This window comes from Brassica napus, chromosome A6 (assembly GCF_020379485.1).
Source record: "Brassica napus cultivar Da-Ae chromosome A6, Da-Ae, whole genome shotgun sequence".
Classification (NCBI taxonomy): domain Eukaryota; kingdom Viridiplantae; phylum Streptophyta; class Magnoliopsida; order Brassicales; family Brassicaceae; genus Brassica; species Brassica napus.
In genome coordinates this window covers 10,204,940-10,219,895 of record NC_063439.1, presented here as the reverse complement: position 1 = coordinate 10,219,895, position 14,956 = coordinate 10,204,940, and the positions used below count along the sequence as shown (strand labels likewise).

The window sequence follows — 14,956 nt, the reverse complement described above, 5'->3', positions numbered from 1 at the left end:
AGTGCACATGGTGCAAATGCTCAGGTTCCCACATTTTTTATAAAATTTTCTTTATTATTTAGGGTCCTATTTTTTTAGTTTTTATATAGGAAGGGTCTAATTTTCTTTACTAATTAGGGCCCTGTTTTTTTAGTTATTGTTTTACAAAGAAAAAAATAATATGGCACAGGGCCCGTGTACTTCTTAAGCCGGGCCTGTTAGTCAGTTTTTACCGATGTATACTCTCAGTTTTTCATTAAGAATAGTGTATCGGTGGACATGTCGTACGTATAACAGACGCTTTTATTATACTGTTTCAGAAAAATATCAAATTCTAGGCACTGCAAACAAACAAGAACTTTTTCCGAATCTCATTTGAGAGCAATACAAAAATATTAAAGCATGAACAAACAAATTAAACTTAGTTGATTAATCAATGAAAATAATTAAAAAAAACTTAAGTTAATTTCCTATTTCAATTATCACCAATGGTTTATATATTATTATTGTTTAAAAAATTAGAAATTGATATTGTAACAAATTCCTAAACTCCAATAAACAGATTAAAGAATAACTTGGGCAACATTACATATATTAACTACACGCTCTAATCTATACAATTCCTATATTATATTCCATAAAAAGTAAGTTTTGAAACCTTTTAAAACATGATGATGTAATGTTACTCCAATTCTGTGTAGACGTATTAGAAATCTATTATTATTTTATAAACAAAGATAATCATTTAAAAACAAAAAATATAAATAATCAACGTAATTATATTAATACAATTATATTATAAATAAAGATAAAATCTATGAAACAAATTACAGTTTACAAATATATTTTAAAATAAAATTTTAAAAGGAAAATTATTTTGTGTCTTCAAAGCGCGGATCAAAATCTAAAAAAAGATAAAAAAAAATTAAGTTTTCTATAAAATTAAACACAAATATATGAAAATATCACATTTACTAAATATTTGTAAATTTTTTAAAAACATTTTAAGGAAAATAAACCCGCGCTTTGAAAGCGCGGGTCAAAAATCTAGTATTACTATTAAGGATACAACCGGATAAAAGATGTGCTAAATGTTAGTTTCTACATTATGGCAAAATCAATGACATTTACTTAATTTCTTCTCCAAATATGGCTAGTTCACGAATAAAGCCTTGAATAAAAGGATTAAAACCTTCCAATGGAAAAAAAATCCAATCCCTTATATATTAATTGAGAAATATTACAACCATCAAGTGTAGCCACGTGTCATCACTAGAATGAAATTCATAATCTTTAGAAAATATGTTGGTCCAATTAAGTATGTATTATACTTTTCATTAAACTAATCATAAAATTAAATAAAATATACAATTAATATTTTCTTTTATTTCCTTAAATAAAAGCTACAGAATTACCAAATATGACTAATATATATATATGAGAATTAATGATTCTAATAATAAAGATTTGATAACAATTTATATCTCAACCATCGTTTTTGTTTAATTTTACATTATTAAAATAAATTAAACAATAAAGTTAGCTATAAAATTAAAATATATATTTTTCATATATGTTATATTATGAATTTAAAAAAATGACAAAATTACTAAAACTGTTAAAACTATTATGTTAAAAATTATTGATCAATGGTTTAACATCCCCTATATATAAATAGAGAAACATTTAAAAAGTTTAGAACTTGTAGTTTGTACTAATTAAAAAAAAATCATGTTGAACTGTCACGTAATTGGAATATTAATTTGTTTAGGTGGCGGCTTGAAAATCAATTAAATATTTTGTTAGTCCAAAATTAAATTGCTAGGGAATGTTATATTATACATTATGACCATTATGGACCATTCATTTATCAAATTAAAATTTATTATATGTTATTTCCTTAAATTTAACCTCTGGAATTACCTAATATGATTATGATATATATAGTAATTAATGAATTTAAATAATGAAGATTTGCTAATAATATGTATATTTTCTATCATTTTTTTTAATTCTTTATTATTAAAATAAATTACACAATTATATTAATCATATATTAAAAATTTAGATTTGTTTGTATATGTTGTATTTTGATTTTTTTTAAACGAGTATAAATTACTAAAACTGTTAAAAGTCTCACATAAGCTTTTGTGATCAATGTTTAAATTTTTTTCTATAATAAGATACAATGATAATAAAATCATATAAATAAATAATTTTATTTTAATAGGTGTTTATTTTAAATATATATATATATACATACTTTATATCGTTTAAATTTAAATATATATCATATACGATAGATAAAATTGATTGTTTTGATTTATTTATCCTAAAATAATTGCGAATAAACAAGAATGGTCATTTGATTTATATGTGAAAGTCAATTTATTAGATAATAGTAACTGATTTCTTAGTTATTTAATATATAATTATTATTTTATTATTTCATAATATGCAGAAAATTATAAAATAAGTAATAAATATAAAAGATTTATTTTGCACAAGACGCAAATCTTAACCTAAGTATGTATCTCTTTAATAATTTGAATCTTAAACATTTTCTAAATCTCAGGCCAAAATAAAAGAAAGAAATAAGAATAAACTCAAAAAATATATATTTATATCGAGCAATAACTAAAATGACACAAAGAGGAGAAACATATCGAAGATAGATAGGATTGGCACGTGAACGTAAACTTCTCATAATCATAATTAACTTTTAAATTTTTGAATCATGATATAAAACCGAGCTGACATAGTTTCATTGTAACCAAATAGTAGGCATGAGATTCTTCGGCCTAAACGTTAGATTTGTATATGATAAATAATTTTTTGACCTAAAATATTTTAAAAAATTAGATCAGTTCATTAGTAAACAAATTATGTAATTAACAAAAAAGTTTTTTAAAAATTGTTTAAGGGCTAAAAATATTAATTCGATCAATAATATAAATTTTATTTTTCATACCATATTTCTTAAATAATTTTCATACAAATTTACCATGCGCAAGGCGCAAGTCTTATCCTAGTGCATTCTTTATTTTTAAAACCTTCCAATGCAACAAATGTGCATACACATTAACCCCATAACAAGCCGTGACATTAAGAGTGTATATTGCCAAATTAAACCAGCACCAACTACCTAAACCACAAAGAAACCTTTCTTACTCTTTTAAAATTAATGACGACAGCCGTGAAAGCAAAACAAAAAATACATGAAAGCAACATCAAAATCCACATAACTCAAAAGCAGCCAAATAATTTTGTTGGGGCAGTTCCTGTGGCTCGGTACTTTGCAGCCATTTCCTCGGCCTTGAGAATCTCTTCCCCACGCTTAGCTTCGGTCATGGCTCTCTTCTCTTCAGCTTCTTTGTGAATTTGAACTATTTTGTTCTTCATTTGCTCTGCGTACTCGGCCTTCTTCTTAATGAGTTGTTCCTGTTATCATTCCGATTTCAAGGGACTTAAATTAGAAGAAATCTAACAAGTGCTATCATTTTATGTAAAAAAAAATAAAAGAACAAAATATTACAAGTATAAATAATAATCCTATTTACCTAGATCTTATTTTTTTGATAAAATATTTACCTCTATTTTTTTTAGCTCAGCTTCCGCAGATGCTTTCTTGCTGTTTTCCCAAGCTCCAACTGAAGAAAGCTTCTTCTGAGCTCTGCGTCATATATAAAGTTATCAAGTTAGATTATATACATACGTAGAGAAAAACAAACCAAAAGTTTCATAAATTCATTAAAGGCCTTAAACTTCATTTTCTCTTTTGTTTTTGCTCACAAAAAGAAGAACTCAATTCTTTGATGAAAAAAAAAAAAACTCACTTGTTCTCCACTTTGGATTTCTCAGCCTCTTCCCAAGCTTTGATGAGAGACATCCTCTTTTCTGTCTCGAGTTTAGCCAAAACATCATCTTCTCACCATTTATTTTACACACATACACCCAAAAATAATCAGAAAATGCAGAAAAAAAACTTGGGGAAATTACAATGTTTACCACTTTCATGGTACCACTTTTCATTTTTACCACTACTAAAAAGACATTTTCAAAAATATATTTTTTATTATGTGGCAAAAGACTCTTATGTCCTTGTTATTTATATATATAATAAATAATTATTTAAACAAAAAATAAAAATAAAAAAAAATAAAAAAGTAAAATTTGTTTTTTTTTATGTTTTCGAATTATACTTTTTCAAATTTGAACTTTTTTCTAAATCTTTTTTTAATTTTTTTTTCGAATTTTTTATATTTTTTTTTCAAATTTCTTTTTGAAAAAGGAAAATTATGTTTGAAACTATTTTTTAAAAAAAATTTATATATTTTTAAGTATTTATTTATATATTTATTAGAATCCTAAATTTCACATTCCTAAAACCTTACCCACCCCTCAACTCTAAACTTTAAGTGTTGATTAGTTAATCCTAAGGGTATAATTATCTTTTACCTTTCATTAAAAGTGAAGGTAAAAGTGGTTAGTGTAAACATGAAAAGTGGCACTATGAATGTGCTATTTGTGGTAATTTCCCAAAAAACTTAGAAACAAATAATTAAGGGAAAATTACATGTTTACCACTTTCACGGTACCACTTTTCATTTTTACCACCACTAAAGAGACATTTTCAAAAATATCTTCTTCATTAAGTGGCAAAAGACTCTTATACCCTTGTTATTATATATATAATAAATCATTATTTAAATAAAAAAAATAAAAAAAAGTAATTTTTTTTATGTTTTCGAATTATACTTTTTCAAATTCGAACTTTTTTATAAATTTTCTTTTTTGAAATTTGTTTTTTCGATTTTTTTTCGATTTTTTTTCAAATTTCTTTTTGAAAAACGAAAATTATGTTTGAAACTATATTTTAAAAATTTTTATATATTTTTTAAGTATTTATTTATATATTTATTAGAATCCTAAATTTCATATTCTAAAAACCCTACCCCAACCCTCAACTCTAAACTCTAAATCTAGATTAGTTAACCCTAAGGGTATAACTGTCTTTTACTTTTCATTAAAAGTGAAGGTAAAAGTGATTAGTGTAAACATGAAAAGTGGTATTATGAATGTGATATTTGTGGTAATTTCTCAATAATTAATGCGGTAAGTTACTGAAAATATATAAAGTTAAATTGGCCGAGTATCTATTCCCCTATAAGAATGTATTTTTTTTTAATTTCTTGATCATGTAACAAACATGATCTTATTCTCTAATTACCTCGGTTAACTGAACCTTCTTTCTTCTCTTCCACAGGTTCTTCTGCAACGTTTAATTAAAAAGATTAAAATTCTTGCTCCCAAAATTTAGAGAAAAAAATAATATTTTGCCGAAAACTATTTGGGCTGATAACAGGAATTTAACGACAATTTAAAAACTAATAGAAACTACATAGCTTTCTAAATTGTTGTGAACAAAAAAAAGAGAAAATAAATAATAATCAAGTATAAATTTTCGTTAGCTATAAAGATTTGAGATATAAACAAATAATACTGATTTAAGTATATCTTTTTCTTTGAAGTTTAAATAATTTTCTTACTTGCAACGATGAGAACAAGAGCTTTGGAATCATCGGTCTTCTCCTCCGAGGACGGTGGTGAAGGGTTTGACACGGCGGTTTTTGGCTCTGTTACGTTTTTCTTCTGCTCCTCTTGAGTCATGTCGTATTGTGGTAGCTACTGGTTATTATATTACGACCGAAGAATAATCTTTAGAACTCTTTTTGTTAAATGTGAGGATGAAATAGGGATTCGACTATTTAATAGAGATTGTGAGATTAACTGTAGATACGAAAACTGAGCTGGATTAAGCAATGTCCTGTCTCTCGTTGGCATATAATGACTTTCTAATTCTTTTCTGCTTTGATACAATTATTTTTTTTTGATGAAATGTGAAATTTATTGATCAAGTAAAGAATATGCATTTACATTGGGTGAGAAAACTATAAGCTATGAGCTATACAAAGAAAATGCTCGAAAAGACCTATGTGTTATCAAAAACCTCAAACCAACGCTGCATCAACCCGGCTAGCTTATGATCAGGTTTGTATCGAAGAGAACTGATTCGGTTCCGTATGGCCTTGTCGATGATTCGGATAGCTTGCTCTGTACTGTGATAACCTTTCTGATGTCTACGATCGTTCCTCTCCTTCCACATGTAATAGATGCATGTCTGAAACAGCATTTGGACTAGTATCTTGTCCAAGCTGCTAAGAGTGTTTCTGGTGACAAATTGCAGAGTAAGACTCCAGTCAGGATTGATCCGTCGCCCACACAGCCGTCCTGCAAGTCTATTCCAGACAGTGAAAGTAAAGGGACAAGCAAAAAAGATATGGTCCCTCGACTCATCCCTTTCTCCACACATCAAGCAACCTTGCTGAATGCCCCACGCCCTCATACGCACTCCAGTTGATAGTCGATCCTTTATTGCCAGCCAAACAATAAAAGAGTATCTAGGAACGCCCTGTGAAAACCAAACACTCTTGCTCCATACCACCTTATTCTTCTTCACCCGTATTTGATCCCAAGTTCTACTAGAAGAGAAGTGCGGTTTATATGTGTTCTCATCATGCTTCCAAAGCACCACGTCTCTACCATGTTCATCAAGTGGTACCCTTTCATTCTGGATACGGTCATGAAGTGCATGGTAATGCCTACTCCTGTGACCTCTGATGTTCCATTGCTGACCCAGAACTGCTTCACTAACTCGGGCGGTTCTCGCAACCCCAAGGTAGTACGTACCCACATCACCCGTGATATCCATGAGTCTCCCCATCTGCAACCAGTCATCATGCCAAAAAAATGCAGTGTGACCATCGTTAATCTCAAACCGGATGAATTGATAAGCCAACTCTCTCAACTTGAGAAGCTTCCTCCAGATCCAAGATCCTTTCCCATCCTCCCTTACTTCCCAAAACGAATTCTGGCGCAGTAAGTAGTGTTGAATCCAAGAAACCCATAGAGAGCTTGAATTCGAAAAAATCCTCCAAATTAAACTTAGCGCAAAAACCTTTGATGAATCCCGCAACTTCCTGATGCCAAGACCACCCTCCTCTTTAGGACAACAGAGATCCTCCCAAGCCACCTTGGCTTTGTGCGTCTGTGTTGGAGAGCCAGACCACAAAAAAGCGCTGCACATGCTTTCAATTGTATCCAAACAAGCTTTAGGAAGAATAAAAGCTTGACTCCAAAAGTTTACAATACTTGTAATGACTGATTTGATCAACTGTAGCCTCCCCGCATAGGATAAATACTTGTTCCTCCAAGATAACATTCTGCCTCTGACCTTGTCTATCAATGGCTCGTAGTCTTGCTTTGTTAAAGCTTTGGTAGTAAGCGGCATACCCAAGTACTTGACTGGTAAACTTCCCACTGTTATCCCCAAACTCACGGCTTCACTTAGCACAGGGTTTATGTGTTGACCTGTAGCAAATATAGATGACTTTGAGGTGTTGATATGAAGCCCCGAGATAGTTGCAAACTGCTCCATCACCCTCAGAACTCCTCTTAGCGAACCAACAGAACCATCAGTGAAAACTAGAATGTCATCAGCGAAGCATAGATGAGTGAGTCTCACTTCTTTACATTGGGGATGATAACCAAACTGATGCTCTTCCGCAGCTTTATTTAACATCTTAGAGAGGACATTATTCAAGATAACGTAGAGGTATGGTGACAGAGAGCATCCCTGTCGTATACCCCTAGCACTTGTAAAGAAACCTTCCAGACTACCGTTCACGGAGACAGAAAAAGCAGCCGTTGAAATACAAACCTTAATCCAGAGGATAAACTGCAGAGGTAGGCCCATAGCTTGCAAAACAGAAGTGATGAACGACCATTTGACGGTATCAAAGGCTTTCGAGATGTCAAACTTCACTGTGGATCTGTTGGAGTTGGAGGTCCTATGGTACCCGTTTACCAATTCTGAAGCAAGGAGGACATTCTCAAGCAATAGGCGCCCCTTGATAAACGCTGTCTGATTAACTTCAATGGCCTCTGGCAGGATTGTCTTTGATACAATTATTCGTGACAGAATAAGAAACATATGTTATCATCTTATTGTAAAGCACGACCATTATTGTTTACACAAGTTGCTAAAATGCACCCAACTAATAATAATATTTAAGAACTTGGTCATATTTTTTAGTATAATGATATATCTTTTTTAATTTTCTAAGATGTTTTCTTTCAAAAATTTATGCAAGTTTTAGTTTTATTCCCGTTTTATTTGATGACTAGGTGTCTTGCCCGCATATGCGGACTTAATCGTTTTACAAATATTTATTATTTTATTTTTATTAATTCAAAAACCAGCATAATAACTTATTATTTATGTTTATAAAGAAATTAAATCAAACATATATATATATATGAAAAAAATCTAATTAAATATGTATGTTTAATTAAAATTTATTAAAGATAACATTGACTTTAACCACTGAATTTATTATAATTGTTTTATATTTTATTTTTAAATTTTATAATTAAAAATATATTTTAAGATAACAACAAAATATATAAGAATTATCTTATTTTAAGAAAAGTTAATATTATTAAGAAAAATTCGTTTTTGATTATATAATTAATAATATATAAAATTCATTAAGGGTAGTATAGATATTAACCGCTCTAACTTTCAACGTGAGAGCTCTGTTGCTAAAAATTACTTCGCAAATAATAGTATAATAATACTAGGTGTCTTGCCCGCACATGCGGGCATAATATTCTTACAGATATTTATTATTTTATATTTTGTTAATTCAAAAACAATATGTTAAGTTATTATTTATATTCTTAACAAGTTTATACAAAAGATAAAATAATTTATATATCACCGAAAATTTCATTAAAATATATATACTAATTATTGTGTTGAATTTTTTAAAACACTCATATATTAGAAATGTTTTAGAATATATTTTTATACAGATGTTTTTTCTTCATTAGTATTTAATTATATATTATTTTATATCTTAATTTTTATAATAAAAATATTATCTTATTTTTTAGAAATATAAAATATGATTTCAAGATAACAACAAAATATATGAGAATTATCTTTTTAGAAATTTAATATTATTAATATAAAATTCGTTTTTAATTAAATTATTATATATTAAAATTCATTAAAGGTAACAACGATATTAAGTGCTCTTAATATTTAATTATATATTGTTTTATAGCTTAATTTTTATAATAAAATATTATTTAAAGATAACAACACAATATATAAGTATTATCTTATTTTTTAGAAATATAAAATATTATTTCAAGATAACAACAAAATATATGAGAATTATCTTTTTAGAAATTTAATATTATTAATATAAAATTCGTTTTTAATTAAATTATTATATATAAAAATTTATCAAGGGTAACAACGATATTAACCGCTCTAACTTTTAACGTGAGAGCTCGATTCTAAAAATTTACTTCGCAAATAATAGTATAGATATATATATATATATATATATATATAGATTATTATCATCAGTATTCTATTGTCTATCGTATTATTGATTTTCTAAGATGCTTTAAAAGCTCTCTTTTGATTTCTCGACTCTCTTATAGTCTTATATATATTCGCCTGCATATTAACTGAGTTCATATCCTCATAAAAACCATACTCCATTAGTTTCAAAAAAAGAACCATACTCCATACTTTAGTGTTTCGAATAACTTCTACTAGGTTAAGATCCGCGCCTTGCGCGGAATGAACATTATATATATAAATTATTTTATATATTATATGTTTATAGCATATTATGAAATAATAAATATATATTGAATAATTAAAAAGTAATTATCTACTACTTATTTAATTAAATTGGTGCAAACATATAAATAAATTTAATAAATCGAAAAAATATTTTTTTCTATTTGATATGATATATAATTAAATTTAAATGATAGTAACATATATATGGTATATATATGGTATATGTTAATATTAATATTTATTAGATGATGCTTTTTGCTCATATTTTTTTTTATCATTTGTACTGTTATAGCAAAAAAGTCTAAATTAGTGATAACAAAATTTTCACTGTGGGAATAATGGTTTAAGTAATTTATAATATTTTAAAAAATTAAGTTGTCAATATTTTTTCAAATTTTTTATCAAAAAAATGTTCAAAGTAAATTTCAAAATTACGATACTTATGTATTTTATATGGTATATATTTTAATTTAATATGATACATATATTTATACATATTTTATTTTTGATACTTATTAAATGAGACTTTCAACTTATATTATTTTTCAATTATTTGTATCATGTCGTAACAAAAGTTTTAAATCATAGATCACAAAATTTGAATGTGAAACTTTTAACAGTTTTAGTAATTTATACTCGTTTTTAAAAATTCAAAATTCAAAATATAATATATAAATATTTTTAAATTTTTTATTATATGGTTACTATGATTGATTAATTTAATTTAATAGCTTAAAATTAAACAAATATAATTATAATACACACTTATTTTTATCAAATCTTTATTATTCAAAATCATTAATTGTCATATATATTTTAGCCATTAGGCAATTCCGTAATCTTATTTAAGGAAATAATGAATCACATTAATAATGTATTTATTGTGGTTTAATAAAAAGTTTATTATATATTTAAATGGACCAACCTATTTCTCTAAGGATTCTAAAAATCATTCTAGTGATGACACGTGGCTACAAAAAAATATTGCAATGCTTCTCAAATAATATATAGGGGATATGTTTTATTTTATTCATGTTCCAATTCGTTTGCTCCTCAGTGTTTAAAGTTAAACTAGGGTCGGTCCGCCCTACGGGCGGGATATGCTTTACTTGTGATCTAGGTTTTTTTTATTATGATTTTGTAATTTATTTTTTAGGTTTTCATTTGCAAGAAATGTGTATGGTAATGTTTTTCTTTTTTTTAGAAAGTTTTAGGCGAGAGATTTATATGTGATAAAATATATTTTGCTTGCTTACAATAGTTGTTTCTGTCTTCAAAAAAAATTAACTTTATGATACTATATGTTAGTTAAATTTTATCTACTTAATTAAGTTATTTGATATATAATGTGTGTTGAATTTGATGATAGTATATAAATATCTTTTATTTGTAGTTCAGTGAAAACATCAGAGTAGTAAAATTTTTAAAAAGAAAGATGAATTCATTTTTTTAAAAGATGATTTGTTTATGTTTATACAAAAGTTATGTTATTACTATTTTATCGAATTAAGTTATATTTTACATATGTCCAATTGAAGATCAGTAAAATTTATTAATTATTGTGTCTATTCATTTGACGTCACATATGTCTTATTGATACATATGTGAATGAATTTTTTTTTTATTCATGATGAAAAAACTAAGATTATTTGTACTCATATTTTTGAATTATCATAACTGAAAATTATATTTAAAAAATCAAGCTACATGGATAAAAAGTTAATTAAATTTTCGGTATGACCAAAATATCTTTTATCTTGTTCATTCAAGCTTGTATGGAAAAAATAATTTTATCTACAACAGATTTTTAATAGCTTTAGAATAACTGAATTATCGTCTCCAAATATAAATCGGTTCTTTTTGGTTTAGTGATAAAATAGATTTATTGATCTAACTATATCAGATATCTTAATTAACATTTTTTCTTTATCTGGGCCGACATGAAATCTTCTTGATAAAACCCTTCGATGAGAGATATTACAGTTTTGTGAAACTCAAGGAGGGAGAATTCATAATACATGACTTTCTCTAATTTATATCAAATTTGGGATAGAGTTTAACTTGGAACGATAAAAAGTCAACTGATATGGATTCTATGCAACGTGTTCTTACCATATATATAACTCGATCATGATATTGAACGGCAAGATATACGCTTTTAAATGATCAAGATATACACTTTTATCTCAAATGATTTAAATTTTCTAATTTTTCCCGTTAGATCAGTCGCAAATGATATAGGTCTTGCCGAACAAACATGTTGGGTCTTTCACACGGGGCTTTTAAATGCTCTAAAGCTTTCTCAATTTGTATTTGTGTGTTTTTATCAGTGAAGTGGATGAAGATCCAAGTAGAATGGTCAAAACCTATAGAGTGGTGTTGTGTTCCAAATAAAAACTAATAAAAAATTAAATAAAATACTGCAAAACAATAAATAGAGACAAATATTTATGGAAGTGAACATGGATAAGCATCTGAAAACTGGTTTCAGACCAACGAAATTGTGAATATGAATCGAATGAAATTAGAAATCAAAGATTAAATATATACTAAAGATGCTCTACAGCTATACGATGAGAGAAAGAGAAGACAAATGAACCAAAGCTTCCTCACAATTTGCTCTGCGAAAACCTGTTTTAATAAGAAGACAAAACAACACATGGTTTATTAGGCTCTAAATCTTCTCTTTAGCAACACAACAAAAAATTTGAGCATGTGGTGTTTTAAATACATCTCCAGAATCTATGACAATTACCTTAGCTTGAACAAATCCATTGCTGGAGGGGAATTGAATGTCTGAGAATCTAGGCATGTTCTTGGCAAGAGAATAGTATTCTGATGGAAGTGTTTACTCTGAGCAGGCTGTTGCGTAAAGAGACTGTGTTAACGACTCTCCCGGTTGAATCACCTATACATACATACATCCATATGCAACACATTATTGATACACAACATATATAGCAAAATTGTATTATCTCAGCTTCAAAAGTATATTTCTTTTACCTCTGTGGATAAAGCAGTAATAGGATTAAACTCCACCCTTGGATTTATAGTAGCCAGCTTCATGGACAAGAACTGAAGAAAAACAAACCAAATGTTTCATATCTTACGAAGAGTTTAAATCCAATTTTCAAGCAATATTACATAGAATACGGGGTTATACCTCCACTTGTCTCTGCAAGGACTGCACATATTCTATGAGTTCATCAAGCATAACTGCTTTCCTGTTAGCTAGTTGCAACCACGAACCATATCCAGAAGTAAAGTCATCTTCTAGCTGATCTTTTCTCTTCTTGCCTGATAACCAAACACAAACATCAACATTGGAAAGTTGAATAGAATAATGGACAAAAAAAAACTGGTTTCTCTAAGGAGAAAGTTCTCTTTCAGTAAGGCTGTGGCTATTTGTTGTCTTACCACTTCTAGCTCTAACATGAATGAAATATTTGGGTGGCTCAGGAGGCTTTGCGTCATCCTTATAATCACATTTACCATCACACTTCTATATTACGTTTTTACTGCGTCCAACTTAATTATGCTTGCTTCTCGTGGACCCAACAATATCTCCTGAAACCTGATCACAAACCTCAAATCAACATCTCAAGAGAATATCTTGGGGTAAACTATACACACGGTTCACAAATCCATAAAGAAGAACTCTCTTTATAGTCAGAGGCAAAAGAGAGAGAGATTTTGAAATAGAATAAAAGAAGCCTTTGAATTGGAAGCTGTATGACAGTATGAGACAACGAAGCTTGAGACTCCTTGCTATTACCTGTTGGGATCAACATTCTCTTCCTTGAGTTTGGTTTCAATGTCGACCTGAATCTAAAAGGGAAAAAGTTTCAAGGGTTATTAGGATTTCTGAAGATGACGTTTATGGGATGAAAGTTTACCTTTTTTAGCTGTAGAGAGCAAATTCACTGAATAAGGAATCGTGATCGGGATGGGTTGAAGGAGTTAAGAATGTCTTTAATGGGAACGAATCAATGCATCTGTAACGGTACCAAGGAGAAGAACACAGACAAAAAGACACGAAAACGGCTAGATACAGAGATTCATCAATCATCATGAAGCTTCGTTTCACACAACCCCTCCCAAAAACACTATTGTTGCTTTAGCTAGTCTGAGAACGAAGGAGAACACCGTTGGTTTCAGAGATGCAATTAGGGTTATAGGGCGACTTTCATCGTTTGAGGACAGAACACGATACTGAGAGCGCAACACGAAAAAGACGAAGAAGCCCATCACGATTCAGGTTTAATGAAACACAGAGTTTTGACAAAACACTCGACACGTGTCGCCATGAGAGGAAGTGACTTATCTAGGTGGATGTCTACAAGAGAGTAAACTGTGTCTTATAATAATAAACTAGTGGTATTCCGGCGCTACGCGCCGGTTTGTATATTTTATTTTTTAGATTTGTTAGCCGAATAAAAAATACCGAGTTTTTGGTTAAAATTTGTTTTAAAATTTTGTATATTTTTTTTATTTCAAAACTTAATTTATCAAACAGGAGTGTTCTAATATTGGTAATTCAAATGGCAAGAAGATGTTTAACAGGAAGGAAACCGATTCATAATCTAAAACAAACATAAAATGTCGAAGAAAAAAAGATATGCGTCATGTAAATGAAAGATTCATTTTGTAGGTAGTAGAAATTTGAGTGCTAATAAAATGAACTTGAAACTGATGCGTCATTTTAATAAGGCAGTTTCTGAAACTTTAGAGATCATAAATATTTAGTAAAATTTAAAATAAAAATTCAAAAGAATTTAAAAATTTATGTTTATGTATATTACCTCTTAAATTTCTTGAGGCAAAGTTGAATTTTTACTGGGCTTGTTGTGTCTAAAACTGGCTTCCATGATTGGCCCTCCATGATGAAAATGACGATCAGATTCATGGCTATACATGCCGTGTCTTCTTCAATTTTTTGTTAATGAAAATACCAATTATGTCTTCTTATTTCACATTCTCCAAAAAGAAAAGCATCTTTTTAATTTATCAACGATTTCAGTTTAGATAAAAATGCAATCACGCGAATATTCTATTTAATCACTAATAATTAAACAACTTTGTGAATAACTAATCTTGCACTTTTTTTTCTTCTCTTTATATACTAAAAATATACGCTCAATATCTGTGATGCTTTAATTAAAAGATCAACACATCATTTTAAACTAACCTCTTTTGTTGCTCAAGCATATAAGAAACTGCACCACAGATTTGTGTTCAACGTTCTGATTT

General features: G+C 28.5%; 1 protein-coding gene and 1 pseudogene across 1 annotated transcript; both read right to left on the bottom strand.

Moving 5' to 3' along the window:
* Nucleotides 1-3,079: 3,079 nt before the first annotated feature.
* On the bottom strand, nucleotides 3,080-5,707 carry LOC106350111 (remorin 1.4). Its single transcript, XM_048782609.1, has 5 exons — nucleotides 5,529-5,707; nucleotides 5,210-5,251; nucleotides 3,816-3,903; nucleotides 3,571-3,652; nucleotides 3,080-3,420 (listed from the first exon to the last, which is right to left on the bottom strand). Exons 1-5 carry the CDS (start codon nucleotides 5,647-5,649, stop codon nucleotides 3,226-3,228), a joined length of 528 nt encoding a protein of 175 aa, XP_048638566.1. The 5' UTR covers nucleotides 5,650-5,707; the 3' UTR covers nucleotides 3,080-3,225.
* A 264-nt stretch (nucleotides 5,708-5,971) lies between these two features.
* LOC125609929 lies at nucleotides 5,972-13,954 on the bottom strand (annotated as a pseudogene).
* Nucleotides 13,955-14,956: the final 1,002 nt, after the last annotated feature.

Coding starts and splice junctions, on each gene's coding strand:
- LOC106350111 (XM_048782609.1), bottom strand. CDS start 5,649: ATGACTCAAGAGGAGCAGAAGAAAAACGTAACAGAGCCAAAAACCGCC. Junction 5,252..5,528: donor TCTTGTTCTCATCGTTGCAA/GTAAGAAAATTA, acceptor TAAACGTTGCAG/AAGAACCTGTGGAAGAGAAG. Junction 3,653..3,815: donor AAATCCAAAGTGGAGAACAA/GTGAGTTTTTTT, acceptor TATATGACGCAG/AGCTCAGAAGAAGCTTTCTT.